Source organism: Anolis sagrei, chromosome 3, assembly GCF_037176765.1.
Source record: "Anolis sagrei isolate rAnoSag1 chromosome 3, rAnoSag1.mat, whole genome shotgun sequence".
Classification (NCBI taxonomy): domain Eukaryota; kingdom Metazoa; phylum Chordata; class Lepidosauria; order Squamata; family Dactyloidae; genus Anolis; species Anolis sagrei.
Window position 1 is genome coordinate 103,192,627 of NC_090023.1, and position 16,586 is coordinate 103,209,212.

Here is a 16,586-nt window from a genome sequence, read left to right on the forward strand (position 1 = left end):
TGTTTTGAAATCTGACAGCTCACTTAAGTTCTGGTGTTTGAAGAGTTGGGTGAGGGTTTGTGTGCTGAAGGAGAAAATTAGGTTTTGGGAGAGTTAGGAGAAGAGGAGCTAGTGAAGCCAAGAGTTAGTCAGTTAGTAAAGCTATTAGGTAGAATAACTGGTATAGAGAATAGACAGATCCAAGGGAAAGGACTGTCTGGAGTTATTTTAGGAATTCTAGTTAGAGGGAAGTCTGCTAGTTTCCTGTGGGAGTGAAGAGTTGTTTTTGGAACCAAGTATTGAACTGTTCTTAAGGTAACCATACGCTCCAACTCATTATTGCAACCGGTTAAGCTTAAGTGCCTGTATTGTTGACGTTCTCACAAATAAACAACTTTGTTCTTTGTTAAACCACAACTGTCTCAAGAATGCCTCTATGTGAAATAGTTCCATAGCAGTTTAGAGAAACAGCATTTTAAGATTGGTAGCAGCGTTTATTTAAAAGAATCTCAGTGTTATTTACCTCAGAGTTCTAAGCCCCGAGTCGAATCCAGCACAACACAGCTTACTGAAAACCTCTTGCCAAACCGGAAACTAAACATTCCTTTTAAGTGTGGTGGTAGCCATTGTTCATACTGAAATTACCTCAGAAAATAGTGGGTTGGTGGCAAAGTCTCAATAGCCTCTAAACACTTAATTGAATGTATTTAATAATCCTGTACAATTGGTGGTACAGCGTTGGGATTGTTTGAATAAATCCCCCATTCTTTTTACATTTTTGGTGGCAGCGGTGGGATGAATAAAGGCCTCCCTGCCAGAACATCATTTGAGTTTGGAGTCAGCATCTAAGTTAATTAACCGATCTTTATTTGATTAAACGACGTGGTTCCTTTACACCAGGCCTGATTGCCTGCCATACTTTCTATTATACCATACCATACTCCCTACTATGCTTTGGGACAGTGGGTCACGAAGTTGCAGGGGTACGTGGCATTGGACTCTGGCTTTATACAATGATCACTGGCTAAAATCCATTTCATCAAATTCATCCCATCTGATCATGCAAGCTCATCTATTCTCTGAATATTTATATGCAGTGACAACACTGTTAGTCTACTGATACTTAGACAAAATTGTTTGTGCCAGAATTCTATTTTTAAGAATTTTATTGTAAAGGAAACTGATTCTTTCATTCTTTCCAAAAAACCCACAAGAACCTAGTGATTCCAGCCATGAAAGCCTTCGACAATACATTGATTCTTTCATTCCTACCCTGCTCTTAATCCAGACAATTATCATCTTTTCTTTTCCATCCAAAGATTTTAATTATCCTTTTATTGCAGCATACAGAATTACACAGTAAATCAGAAACTTTTTCTGGTATTATTTTCTGTGGTTTGATCTCTTATCACTTGTTATGCTGTTGGAATTTGCAGATTAAAGTTTGTTAGTCTGTTGCAACATTAAAGTGTTGGGTTACCTTTAAAGTAGTATTTATTGTGGCATAAGCTTTAGTCTGCAGTGACCCTTCCAAATCCCTTCTGGGCTCACAGTTACCCTCCCAGTCTTATTTTGTACCTCATGGTAATCTCTCAGCATGGGTGCATGCAGAAATAAAAGCCAGTTACTTAAGGCTTAACATCCTCATACTTTATTACATCTGGCTGGTGATTGGAGTGATTTGGATTTTAAGTTGCACAATTTCCACCTTTGTATTAGACACTGCTGTTCTCCCTCATGGAAGCGATTTGCATCCTGAAGGCATACGATTAAAATGTTTGAAAATAAAATCAATTACAATTTAAATCATGGCTCATAGTAACATGTTTCCTTATCAGGATGAAGCATCAAGAGAAATAGAGCAAGCAAACACAGAAGTTGAAAACAGAGTTTAATATTTAACTTCCGGATGTTTTGAGCTTCTGACTGCAGGCATCATAACGTTATGAACGGGCCCCTGAAGTATTGATGTAGTGTTAAACCTATGGAATTTGCTGCCACATAATGTAGTGATGCCACCAAACTGGAAAGCTTCATTGCAGGATTAGGCACATTTGCAAAGGATAACTACATTTCATGATGGCTATACATTACCAGTGGTATTAGAGAAGAAGGTAGAAATCTAAAGGCATAAGATCATGTCTTGGAAGTTAAGTAGAATCAGCCCTGGTTGCTACTTGGGTGAAAGACCACCAACAAATGCCAGATCCTACAAGCTATATTACAGAGTAACGGACTGCGGATTCCTTGCCCCTCTATGTACCCCTTGCCCAAGAGAATATATTAAATTCATGGCCTTGTATGTGTAAGTCAGAACAACCGTGGCTAGGGAATACAGAGTATTATTGCATCTATTTTGCGTTCGTGGGTTTCCCACAGGCATTTGGTTGGCTGCTGTGAGAACCTTTTTGGAATTCCAATAAACTGGTGATGTTTGCTGCATTAGACCAGGAATCCGTAAACCTTTCCACTCATGGTGCCTTGAAGCCCAAGAAATTTTTAAATGATCTGGGTATATAGGTATATAAAATAGGTATAAAATCAAACATTTACTGATAACAAATCAGCATTTGCAAGGCACTCTAAATAGGCTGTTTCTTTTTTATGAAGTGCAATTGTTCCCTTGTGAACCTGCTAGGACTTTTAAGATTGTCCGGGAAGGCCCTGCTCTTGATCCCGCCTGTCACCCACGTTTGGTGGGGACGAAATACAAGGCCTTCTCAGTGATGGCCCCTCGGCTATGGAACCCCCTTCCTGGGGCATTAGATCAGCCCCTTCCCTCTTAACATTTTGGAGAAGAGTCAAGACTTGGTTGTTTGAGCAAGTGTTTGAAAATGCAAGGTAAAAGACATAGGAATTGGAACGACTGGACAATGAGATGGGATGTTTTTATTAGGAAACACAAATGATGTGTGATATAGTATTCTTGTTATGGTTTTATATTTATGTGTTAATGTTTTTAAATGTTTTGTGGTGTTTTGGGGCATCAAATTGTTGCTATTGTAAACTGCCCTGAGTCGCCTGATGGCTGAGAAGGGCAGTATACAAATATAGTAAATAAATAAATAAATCAGCTGAAGCCTCTTTTGCACACATTTGTGTAAATGCCTAAAATAGTCACTAGGTGCCGTTCAGAAAACTTCTGATACCAAATTTTTGGGACCCCAACATTGAGCTAAGGGGACCCCATTTAGGGTCAGGACACACAGTTTAAGAAATAGTGCTTTAGATAATATGCGCTCATACAAATAAACACAAATGTTTTAACATTCTGCAAAGAAATAAAAAAGGGAAGAGGAAGAAGAGTAACAATAGCAGATTGTAGACCTGCACAGTGCTAAACTATTAGTCATAGTTAACATGGAAATGTCTGCAGTTCAGTGACGTGACACATAAGCTATGGCTTGCCTACATGTGTTGGTGCTTAGAGGAGACTGTAATCTTGCAAATGAAGCTTAACACTAAATACTCCAAAAGCTTCAGGAGAATTTAAGTGACACACAGGTTACTGGACATACTTAACAAGCCTTTTTCTAAAAAGCCAGCTAATTTTTCCCTTTTGTTTCCGTTCTTTCTTTTGTTACTCCCCCCCCCCCCCTTGTATTTTTAAAGGCAGACAGGGCAAAACTAAGATTACTAATTCCATCTCTCTCTGGGAAGGTTGTCCCCTTTTATGATAAAGCCACCAGAGAAATCAGAATCCCATGTCTTCTCTTTTGCTGACCTTTTCATCCCCAAGGAAAGTCACCAATGTCACTGAGATCATATGAGGTGGGTGAAATAGCATGTCAGGCACAGGAAGAAAAATCAAATTCCTCTTTGACAGTTTCACATCCCTCCATGTAGTCAGCCTGCAATATTTCTCAGAACCTAGTTTTCAAATACAATTGTCTTTCAAAGTTGTCTTATACAACAGTACTTTCATTTTCAGACTCTACAACAGACATAAATATTTGTGACAGTTTGGATCTGTTCCTGATGTGTACCCAGCTACAAGAATAAACCTAAATCGAGAATATGGATCAAACCTCGATAGAATAAACACATCTATATTTGCATTGATAAATAAAATATATATTCACTCTCTGGAAGCTGTAAATTTAGTCCCTACAGTCTGCATGGAGCACAACCCTTTTTGTCCCAAAGAAACTCACATCCAAAATTTTCAAGAGGGCATTTTGGCTGGTATCCTGTTTAGCAATTAGTGCAAATTAGATATAGGACATTATAATTTATTCAGCTTTTCAGCTGCAATCATTGCACTATTGCCACACCCACAAATAATTCCCAATCCTCCAAATGCAAATTTGTTAAATGGTATGTTTAAGACTGCTAATCAAAGAACATTTCTTGGTCCAGAGCTAAAGGGTGGAGTGCAGGGGATTAAACACTTTCTAGGTGATGATTAAATTTTAACTAATTTTGTATGGATTTAAGAAAAACAAATTGTTCACAAACTCAGCCTACAATGTGATGCTCAGCCTCAGTAATCCATTTGGGAATATTTTTTGTAATTTAAGTAGAAAGATGTGGGACAGTCTGGTGATGGAACCTTAACCTTTCTTCGCTATAGCTTTTGCTCTTAAGGAAGAGAGAAAGGATAGCTGTTGTGGAAAGGAAAACAGCTGGAAAAAGAAGAAAAGGATTTAAACTGCCATTCCCTCAGTCCCAGAATATTATCTAATACGGTTGGAGGAAAAATACAGAAAACAATTGTTAATTGAATTTATTTTATTCCAAATATCACATAAATACATTTTCCCATGAATATTCCAAATGTACATGAAATGAACATTGCAGAAATATTTTTTTAAAAAAAAGGTTTGGCTTTGCTTTATGCAACAAGAAGTGCCAAACATGATTTTAACACATACCTGGTTTTTTTGTGGGTTTTTTTAAACTAAGTACAAAAAGGCGCAGATGAATAATTTATATTTATACATATGTACACGTACACCCACACATACACACATCTTCAACTAGCTTCAAAACAGATAAGGATTTTGTTTCAAGTTTAATCTACATAAATATGCTTTTAAAAAAAGACAACTGGTCACAAGCTCCAGATCTGGTTTTTGTGGTGCTTTGTTGATACAATCATTCTAAAGCTGCAAAATTAAGGCGCTACCAAACTCCAGGCCTTCCGTTATGCAAGCTTCTGTATGACCAACACATACAGCCCTCTGAATAGCTTTGCCATTTATTCCTTTGAAAATTAATTGCAGCACGAACCAAAGAAGCAGAAATCTGCCGATTATCACCTCACTGGATTCACACAGCAATCTCAGTGAAAAGAAGAAAGGATGTTAAGAGTAGTAGATAAAAGGCCACAGTAGCAAACAATTGGTAGAAATTAAAAAGAGATAGAACTTCCCACTACAAAATCTATATGTTAGCATGAAACTTTACTTGGCAGGCCAGTAATGGAAAACAGATTTTTGAATGCTTGCTTTTTATAGGGAAAGCTGGGATGCCTCGCCCCTCCCTGTTATACTCAATAAAATCTGTTTTGAACATTTTTCTGGGCTGAGAAAAACCTTAACCCCCTGATCTTTAAAATATTCAATCAGCCAGCCAAAGACAAAATATATTTTAAACATTTGCCATTCATCAGATACGTTGGCTGAAGTATTTTACTTTGATAGACTGAAGCAAAATTCTGTTTACTGCCAACTCAAGTAGATCCAATGAATCAATTGAATTAACCTGTTTTGCCTCGCCGTACAACAGTTGATTCAAAAACCAGAAAACCGAATCTTAAGGGTTAACATCACCACACAACTGTCGGAAAAGGTCTCCACCCAAAACAGAACATCAGATATAAATATCAGGGGTCTAGCAGAGAAAAGAATTTCTCAAAATAAAATTACTCTGTTACTTAATGGGACAAATTTATGCTCAATTGTTGTTTCAGATATTAATAGAACACAGAAAATACGATGAAGGGGAAGAGAACTCAAATCAAGAGGAGAAAATTAAGCAAACACAGTGAAAGGTAATGTAAGAAATCATGAAAAGGTTTGAAATTCCCTGCCAAAGACTATTGAGGGCACATTTTGAAAAATCTCTTGCTAGATAACCTTGGAAGCTTTTAAAGTCCAATGGATTTACAGGAAGACAGCTGTGTTGGGAAAAGTACAATAGCACCCAGGGAATGGACAGAAGGGGAAAAAGCCCTCCTTTCTGGCTTTAATGCTAGCTCCTTAAAATACTTGAATAAATAAATGTAATCTACCAACTCTGGTGAAGTTATCAGGAAGGCTATGCTAGAGATCATTAGATTATCAGTCACAAGTTATGGAGCTTACAATTAAGAGTAGTCACAGGTCTTCACTTACTACAAAAGGCGAATTCAAGGTAGAGGCAACTACAGTACATTCAGGGTGTGTTTGATTACTTTCTAGCAAACTACTGGCAACTTCTGATAAGGTATCAGTCTGACTACAACTATAGTATATCTAACAATGCAGTCAATCACTTTTTGGATAATATTTCTTCCTGAATTCATGTGCAAAAAATTTCATCTCTGTCTGAAGAAAACAGGCTTTTCCTAATTTAAAAGGAGGCACTTTAAAAATTATTTTGGTATTGCCACTATTTCACCTTGCCAGATCACATGCACATGATCACGAACCTTTCAGTTTGCCTTCTGTTTGTGCAGCATTCTGAAACTTGAACCAATGGTATTTCCCTTCCTATTAGGACAATTATTTCAACAAATCTGTAAATCTCAGAGATTTGCATCAGGAGGAGCTTTGCTATTTCATATTTACTGCTAAAGTTTCTTCCCAACATGACTTTTTTTAAGGAAAAAAAAGTTACCAACAGGTACAAGGACACTGAAATTACAGCTATCTATATTTACAAAACCAACAACAAATTGAAGGTAACACCTGGTTTAAGCTTGCATTGAAGTTTGCCTTTACAGGTTCAGTGTGTGCCGCCCCTCATGTTGTCACCAAGGACAGATTCCAAGCACAGACAGTGGTCGGTACAGAACAAGGAATATTAAAAGTTTTGGTTTTTAAAAAATGTGCTAACAAATATTATTCCAGAATCACAGATTAGGCCTGTATGGCAGTTGTGAGTAGAGGTGGAAACTAGGCCTTAACCTGCTTTAAGTTTTTTAAATTACAGAATTACTATGAAGGCTAATCTAAAATGGCAATTCCATTTCTCAATGCCTTTAGTAAGTTAGCCACTGAACAACTTGAAATGAATTATAAGGAACATGTTCTGGCTATAATCCAGCAACGGAGTTCAACATACTCAAGGGCTGCAATGGCAGACAAAAGCATCCCACATAGAAAGAGAACTCCTACCACAATGGGAGGGAAACTATGGGATCTGCACGTGTGTAGGGTTCCCCGGCATAACCACAAACAACTGGTCTGTCCATATGCAACTTTTCCTCTATTGCGATATAGGTTGCTTGGGCTTGTTCTGATATGGGAGGGGGAGGAATAGCCTTCCTAGCTATATTTTGAAATAGTCTTACATACAGCATGCAAATTACAAACACACAAAATTGATTTATTATAATCAGATACAGTGCTGTTCATTAGTTTTTCTTTTGGATGATATCCTTGGAAAGGGAATATTTTGTCCAGGAAGTATAATTTAGCTTCACAGATCAGTTGTGACAACACCAACATGCTGCAGTTAAAAGGTTGTTCTGTTCATTGATGCCTGTTGCCTTTTGCGGATTCTTCTTTAAGAGGACATTTTGGAGAATTTTCCCTTCAATTGGCTACCTTTACAGAGTATTCTAACAGTACATATTCTCAGTTTCTAATCGACCATGCCCTTGCTACATAGAAGTCAAAACCTCTGAGGGGGTTTTGAGGACGTTTTAGGGCTTCTGACACAGTCATCTCATCACAATAAATATACAGTCCATTATGAGCAGTAACCACTGCAACTACTATTGGCTATGTTGCAATTGTGGCACAACTTCCAAGAGGCTCAGATTTCTCCAGGACAATAGGCACAGAATACTTGGTTAACTACAGGGCAGAGGTTGTGCAAAGAAGGTGAATGCTTAAGATGAGCAGATCAGTGTCATTCAAAGGAAGAATTGTTCAGTCTCCAACTTCTTTCTTATGGGCATTTGCAGCCAGTAGCTTTCAGGATCAGTAAGGCTGTGTCATCTGGGTCTTTTGCGCGTCACAAATATTAAAACACGTCGTATGGCAATGAGACGATCTTTAAGGGACGTCATGGCAAGAATAGCCAACTGGGCCCTGTTTTCCAGTGGCAATACTGCCAAAAGCCACCAATACCAAGCTGGACCGCTGGGATTGCCCTGCGAAGTAAGGCGAAAAGTTCTATTATACATGTCATTATAAGCAAGTCCAGAAGGAGAGTGCTTAGTATACTAAAATATCTTAGTATTTAAAGAATAATCCAAAATATAGCCTTCAGCATTATTCTTAGGGTGTAAAAACTGAAAATAAACCCTTCCCCCCCCCCTCCAATGACATTTTAGAAACAAGAAAAATGGGGGGTGGGGGGAGACACAGCACTCAAGCTTATGAAGCCTTCTGCTACTTTTAAAAAAAATCTTTGCTCACTATGGAGCAAAGATAAAATGAGCCAGAACAGAAATAGAGGAAAAATCGTGATCAGTTTGCAAGGTACAGTATAGTAGTGACAACTGGAATGCTGCAGCACTAATATTTATTTAATTGGAATATATATTCTGTTTTCAAAAAAGGACTGAATCCTACCATGACATGTTTCAATTGTCACAACCTAAATGAGAGTCCATGTAGTTGGGACTGTAGAAACAGGCAATCTTGGGACCAGCACAGCTGCTTGTGACATGGAAAAGGTGAAGCACCTGTTAATGTAGCCTTTTCCCCTCTTACAATCCTTCCATTAATGGGAACTGTTTCTTCTGCTTAGTCCTTCAGTTTTGAGTAAAACTGAACGTAGGAGCACAATTATACTTTCATATAGTTTTTCTCCTTTTAAGACCTCTGAATAACACTTTTTTTGCTCACAGCAGCACTTACTTGCTGATATGCAGTATTTCAAAACATAGGTGCTAGTTTTTCACATAGGCCTCTAAGATCAGTCTTATTTGATGATTGGGTTTTAATTTTACCAGGCTTCAAGAAAGTATAATATGATTTAACGTCTCAGAAATATTAACATGATAAAGACAAATGATAATATTAACATTAATAACTTTATTCATAACCCGCCCATCTCCCTGAGGGGACTCAGGGCCGTTTCTAACAAAGGATGGCAAACATTTAATGACACAAAACAATACAAAATGAACAAATAGCCCATTAATTAAACATCTAAAACAAATTATAACAACTACTCACAAAGTTTAAATATGTAAATAAAAAATATAAATCTACAAAACTAATCAGTTTAAAAACAATGAAAAACAGTTTAAATAACCATTGTTATATAATTGATACAAATCGAAAACGAAGCCATGCCAAACAAGTCTAAATCTAATTTTTACCAAATATGAAATATTTTAGTGTTTTAGGGTCAAATATGTGAGAATTCTTGGTGATAAACAAGCAATTTTCTAGTTCTCCAATTTTTAGGATATTTTATGCAGCTTTAACCTTAGGGGCGCATGAGAACTGAGCACATTGTATAAACCCCAAGTATATTTTTCAAAGGAGTATAATATCTCTTTTTTGAAATGATCAAAAATAATTTTTGACAGCATGGTGACTATCAAATTAAGTGAAAAGATTTCACTCTGAAATCCTAATCTACTCAAGAGCGTACTAAATATTATGTATAGGAAGCGGAATCTACTTCTCTTTTCTTCCTCTAAAGTGGGAAAAGGGGATCTGTGAGGCAGATAGATATCCCTGTAATAGGACAAACATATGAAAGAGGCCTACTCTGTGTTAACTTTGTATTTTGCTATCACTGGGTATTTATCAAGATTGTGGAAGGCCCTTTAAGGTAGAGCTGGGTGACCTTTTTGTTCCCGATTTATTTATACAGTAAGTAGGGGATTGGCAGTTGCATGTGTGCCATACACACAGCTCGTCCCTTGCTTCACCACCTTCAAACACATAGAGACTTGTGCAGGTCCCAAACAACATCTCCCTAAACCCAGCCACATAAAGCTCAGGCAAAATGGTTCATTCGTTCATTTCCTTCCATTTGGGAATGTGAGGATGTGAAAACTTAAACCTGCCCTTCTTGAACACTAAGATTCTTAGGTAAGTGGGGACCTATACTGGCAAGAGATCCATGATTCTGGCTTTTCAAGCTTCTCCTTGCAGAGTTGGAAGTGGACAAAAAATTCTCCACACCAGTTGGGAGAGAAAATGTTTTCTTCATCTTTCTATTACACCAACTGAGGGTTGCATGAGGCTATGGGTTACTTGGTACTGGAGTCAAGGTCCTTACAGACTCTACTGTCACAGTACACAATCTCTGTCTGAACCATATTCTCTCCCTACCACCCAGTTCGATAATCTGTGATGACTGAGACTGGGCTTCAGTCAATTGCTCATTTTTGCCCAAAGCTATCATAGCCCAGACACACCATTAAGGTGGATGATAGAAGCTTACAGCCACATCACCTATAGCCATGGACTCCTTCAATTGCACCTCCTTTCATAGAATCATAGAATCAAAGAGTTGGAAGAGACCTCATGGGCCATCCAGTCCAACCCCCTGCCAAGAAGCAGAAATATTGCATTCAAATCACCCCTGACAGATGGCCATCCAGCCCCTGTTTAAAAGCTTCCAAAGAAGGAGCCTCCACCACACTCTGGGGCAGAGAGTTCCACTGCTGAACGGCTCTCACAGTCAGGAAGTTCTTCCTCATGTTCAGATGGAATCTCCTCTCTTGTAGTTTGAAGCCATTGTTCCGCGTCCTAGTCTCCAAGGAAGCAGAAAACAAGCTTGCTCCCTCCTCCCTGTGGCTTCCTCTCACATATTTATACATAGCTATCATATCTCCTCTCAGCCTTCTCTTCTTCAGGCTAAACATGCCCAGCTCCTTAAGCCGCTCCTCATAGGGCTTGTTCTCCAGACCCTTGATCATTTTAGTAGCCCTTCTCTGGACACATTCCAGCTTGTCAATATCTCTCTTGAATTGTGGTGCCCAGAATTGGACACAATATTCCAGGTGTGGTCTAACCAGAGCAGAATAGAGTGGTAGCATTACTTCCCTAGATCTAGACACTATGCTCCTATTAATGCAGGCCAAAATCCCATTGGTTTTTTTTGCCGCCACATCACATTGTTGGCTCATGTTTAACTTGTTGTCCATGAGGACTCCAAGATCTTTTTCACACGTACTACTCTTGAGCCAGGCACCCCCCATTCTATATCTTTGCATTTCATTTTTCCTGCCAAAGTGGAGTATCTTGCATTTGTCACTGTTAAACTTCATTTTGTTAGTTTTGGCCCATCTCTCTAATTTGTCAAGATCGTTTTGAATCCTGCTCCTATCCTCTGGAGTATTTGCTATCCCTCCCAATTTGGTGTTGTCTGCAAACTTGATGATCCTGCCTTCTAACCCTTCATCTAAGTCATTAATAAAGATGTTGAACAGGACCGGGCCCAGGACGGAACCCTGCGTAACTCCGCTCATCACTTCTTTCCAAGATGAAGAGGAAGCATTAGTGAGCACCCTCTGGGTTCGTCCATTTAACCAATTTGTATCCTTTGTATTTTGGGATGTTCTCCCTTCTCTCTTAAGAGATATAATGTTTACCTGTGGCTCATTTTCTTTCCCTGGCATTGACCCAAAGTGGTTTAGAATTTGCGCTTTCATGTTGTCTTTCAGTGAAGTAAACCAGGAAACAGCTTGATCGTAGACTGAATTATGAAGGCGGACAAGTTCTTCATACTCTGCCCCTTCCACCTGGTCAATGGGTGAAAATCAAGTTTCTCTTGTTAGCAGTATATCATTGAATTTGAAGAACAGTAAAGCCCACTGATAATAATTTTCAAGATAATATCTTGATTTCTGGACAAAGAACGGGCACAGACATCGAAGCCCCCTCCAGGCACATCCTGCCACCTAAGCCTAAAGCAGAAACTGCTAGACATTTCTCACCATTCCAAGTGCTATAAGCCAGAGCTTGGGAAAGGTACACTTTTGGGCTAGTTCCCATTAGCCATGCTACGATATTCTGGGACTTTAGTTCAAAAAGTCACTTCAAGCTCTGCTATAAACGTCCTTCTTTACAGTGAAAACAATTATCCTTAAGGCAGTGCATTGTTTCAGGTGCAACTGCGTGTTAATTTCCTCATTTCACTCAACAGAATATGATAAAAGTATAACAATTATGTAGTTAAGGGAGCAAATAAATGATCACATAAGTAAAACTAGTGTTGTAATGCCAACCAGAAAGCCACAGCAACATGCCAATATACGTGAATCAGATGGTAGGGTCTATTAAGATGTTGGTAGCTATTTCCCAAAAATACATTTGGGAATGCACATTAGAAGCCTTCCAGAGTCCTAGTCCAACACTCAAACTACTACACCACATTAACTCTCTGTTTTTGGTACACTTTTCAATGCTTTTGTGTGTGTGTGTGTGTCAAGAGCGACTTGAGAAACTGCAAGTTGCTTCTGGTATGAGAGAATTGGTTGTCTGCAAGGACGTTGTCCAGGGGACAGTTGGATATTTGATGTTTTACCATCCTTGTGGGAGGCTTTTCTCATGTCCCCGTATGGGGATCTAGAGCTGACAGAGGGAATTCAACCCACTTTCCCCAGATTCGAACCGCTGACCTATTGGTCAGCAATCCTGACGGCACAAGGGTTTAGTCCATTGCACCACCGGGGGCTCCACACCTTTCACCTTTCAATAGTCCTTAATCTAGTACATCCAAATTTTAATCTTAAACCCATACATGGGCATGATGTTGTAATCTTCTGACTGGGCTTACAATTATTCAAGAACCAACACTCTTATGCAAGGCTTGCTGGAACAGAAAAATAATTCATTTCGGCTTGATATTTGGGAAACCTATTCAAAAATCAACTCATCATTTCTATCAATGGGCAGAAGGATACAGATCCTAACATTAAGCAAACACTCCCAGCAGTACAAAGAATCTGATAGTAGCCAGATCACTAACAATCCCAGGGACTTTTACTTAGCTGGGTATTATTCTTAAGGAAGATCAAGTGCCACAGTGCTTCTGTATTAAGAGATTTCACTCTTAACCTTAATCACTGCATTTAAAAGGTAAAGCCATTTAGAATCATTCTTGAGAAGAGGAAGAGTAAACAGAGTTCAAGACAGTAAATAAAACATAAATCCACATATTGATGTTAATGCAGTAGTGGAAATCATGTGAACATCCAAATGTTGTCAACTTGCAACCCTTAACCTTCATAATCATTTGTAATGGTGCTATAGCTGCAGAATTACCAAATCAGCAGAATTTCCTAGTGGAAATACCTTAGATTCCCCATGTGTACCATAGTGCTTTTGTCCATGCCTTTACTTGGAAACCCAAGTGGAATCTTGGAATTGGGGAATGCTACTGTTATTTGTTGAGGTAGCTGAATGTGTCAATACTAAAAAGGGAATCAATCTGATTCCAAGGATGGATGGATGAATAGATCACACATATTTGCATCTGTTTTTCAATCTGCACTAACATCATGCAGGATAACTTTGCGACTATTAAAGATGTAATCTTAGTGACAGATTCAGTAGTAACATAAATAAAAAGTGGGAAAGACAATAAGGTGATTCACTCACATCATACAATGGGATAAATGCAACCATTTATCAAGTAGTCACTTTACACTGTATACACTATTTGTTGTATAACTATTTGAGCCATATTATTCTGGCCTGGTAGTAAGGGAATTATTACCATACTTCTGTACCAGCTCAAAATTCCACGGAAGCAATTAAGTTCTCCTTGCCACTTGGCAAGACAACACAGTTACCCGGCTTGCCAAGGGATTATTTACACACTACGGCAAATCTGTTCTCTGAGTGTCTGTGAATTATATGGAACAGTGCAGGATTGACAAATAAACTAACAAAATAACCTTACAAGACAAGATGAATTCTAAGGACAATTGAGGGCACTAGACAAACGTTTTTGTACAAAAACATTTGTAATATAATACAAATGTTTTATGACACTACAGAAATCTGTCAACTTTGGAACCTGCTCACATATAACTGAGCTCTGATCTGCATCTTTGGTCCAGTGAACCAAAAAGACTGTCACATTTAAAAAACTTTCATATAAAAAACTATTTTTCTTGTAGCCACCTTTTATTTCTGTTTAAAAACGCTTTTATTTTGTTCTACTGAAGAAACTACTTGCAGAAATTAACAGGATTAAAAGCCAGTGACCAAAGTATGACTGAAGAACATGTGATCTCATAGAGCTTTTTAAAGCTGTATCATCGATCTAAAGAGTGCCACAACATGAAGAGGCCTGATATAACAGATTAGAAATGCTATTCCTATCCCATGGCTACAACAGAAGCATACTGAGTTCACTCATTTCAGTGGAGTTTACACTTCTCATCTTCCCAGCTACCTTTTACTATAAACTTGTAATTTCTTATTTGATAAATGATCCTAGAATTCAGAGACAAGGAAATTGTAAACATATCTATAAATATGCTCCTGGTTGTGATGACACCTTGGATGGGGACCTGATGTGCTAAAATTTTCAGTATAGTATTTTAATCATAAACAATAACTATTAAAGTGTGCTAATGTTAGGATTAACAGAGAGCCAATATGCTGTAATGGTTTGAGTGTTGAACTAAGGCATGGAGATCAGAGTTCAAATCCCTGCTCAGCCATGGAAACAAATGGTGTGACCTTGGGCAAGTCACACTCTCTCAGTCTCAGAGGAAGGTGAAGATCCCCCCCCCCCCCAATAAACCTTGCTAACAAATCCCTGTGATATGGCAACCTTATTATGGGGTGAACCTAAGTAAAAAGTAACTTGAAGGCACCCAACAGCAACAACATTAGGCTAGTAAAGCATTGTGTATGGTGTAAAGATGAGAAAAGAAGTTATTTCAGGGCAAGAATGTAAGTAAAGTTGTGCATTAAAGAAGGGCTTTGCATTAACCCCAAGCAAAAGCAACACAGAGATTAACATTAAGAAGCTTGGGTAAGAGCTGTCAGATGGTGAATGAGGAAAAAGTGTGATTTAATTTACAATGAAGAAAGAGACGGCACACATGGAAGGGAAATGGAGAAACAACTGCACAAAATCTACCTTTTTATCTTCCAGATATTCAATGTTTGCAGTGTTATATCCATCTCGTTGACCATGGCTCAAGACCCGGAAACGTCGAACCCCAACTGTATCAACAACTGAGCGTCCATCAGGAAAAAACTTCACGTCCCTGACCTCTAACATACAGCCATAATCAGCAAACCTAAGGGACACAAGAAACAGTGAGCAATGTTCAGGCAACTCTCTTAAGCAGACTTATAAAGTAAAGGTCATTGACACCACATGGGTTCCTTCTAATAAACAAATCTAGGATCAAACTGTACAAGTTTTTGGATGACTTATAGACCTACTTGGCCAGATAAGGTAAGAGGTACAAAGTATATGGATTAATGTTTCATATTTCAGTACTATGAAAAGGTCAAAGAGCCACATATTTTTTCTTTAGCACAACCCAAATAATGGAAGAAGACAGTGATGCCATGACTGTTTTGTTACTGATTAATTACCCACTTATACATTTTACAAACAAATGATGCATGGGCACGTTGTACTTACATATCAGTAAACAAAAATGTTCACATGAAGATGAAAGAATGGTAACAAAGCAAGATGCTATTTGCAAAGAATGTTTTTTTAAAGTAGATTTTTAACAATCTTCTAAAGCAGCAATTTTAAACCACTACACATATCTAGAGCCATGAATTGCCAGAAATCTTGTAAAGAAATCTAAAACAGACAGACTTAATTTAATCCCAAATGAAAACAAATGGATTTTTTTTTAGTATCAAAGCTGAACTCATAAGGGGAGTAGGTGTGGCAGGGAGGAATTTCAAACCTGTCATAAAGTTTGAGGAAGAAATGCACTGTCAGCCTTCACAGCCTCACTTCAATGTTTCCCACCACCAAGACTCCGGAGGGATTGAGAGTATGGTGGCCATAGCAAGGACAACGAGTGGAGAAGAGAAGCACTGGGAAAAGCAGCTCTCACATCCATTTTCTTCATTGCCACAGATTATTTCTAGACCCTGAAAGTATCCACTCAGGGAGAAGTATCCAAAGGCAGAGAAATAATGCTTCTTCTCACCACTCTGTTCTCCCACTCTTAAAAAAGAGAAAGTGGGGAAAGCAGCCATGCCATGCTTTTATAAACTGCAGCCAAACCACATATTTTTGGGATGGGGGCATTCCAAATCAAGTGGACTTAAATCTCCAGTAGGTCTTCTTTCAGAACATTGACTTCCAAATCTTTTGCTCACCCTTTCAGTTCATCAGCTAAGCACATGCCGAATTGTTTGGTACCAGTTTCCATGCATCTTCTTATCATTAGCCGATATCGGGGTTCAAAGACGTGAAGAGGGCAAGGGATGGTGGGGAAAGCCATGGTGCAAACAAAGATGGGCACATCTTTATTCAGACTGTAA

The 16,586-nt window shown here is 38.5% G+C and overlaps 1 protein-coding gene across 1 annotated transcript in view; it reads right to left on the reverse strand.

Annotated features, from left to right (window-relative positions):
* Positions 1-4,692: 4,692 nt before the first annotated feature.
* LONRF2 (LON peptidase N-terminal domain and ring finger 2) overlaps positions 4,693-16,586 on the reverse strand; it is a 46,342-nt gene continuing 34,448 nt past the window's right edge. The window contains exons 9-12 of the mRNA XM_060769768.2: positions 16,422-16,580; positions 15,205-15,367; positions 11,696-11,845; positions 4,693-8,284 (exon numbers count right to left, since the gene is read on the reverse strand). Coding sequence (XP_060625751.2) covers positions 8,126-8,284; positions 11,696-11,845; positions 15,205-15,367; positions 16,422-16,580 — 631 coding nt within the window. The 3' untranslated portion in view covers positions 4,693-8,125. The remainder of the gene's footprint in view (positions 8,285-11,695; positions 11,846-15,204; positions 15,368-16,421; positions 16,581-16,586) is intronic.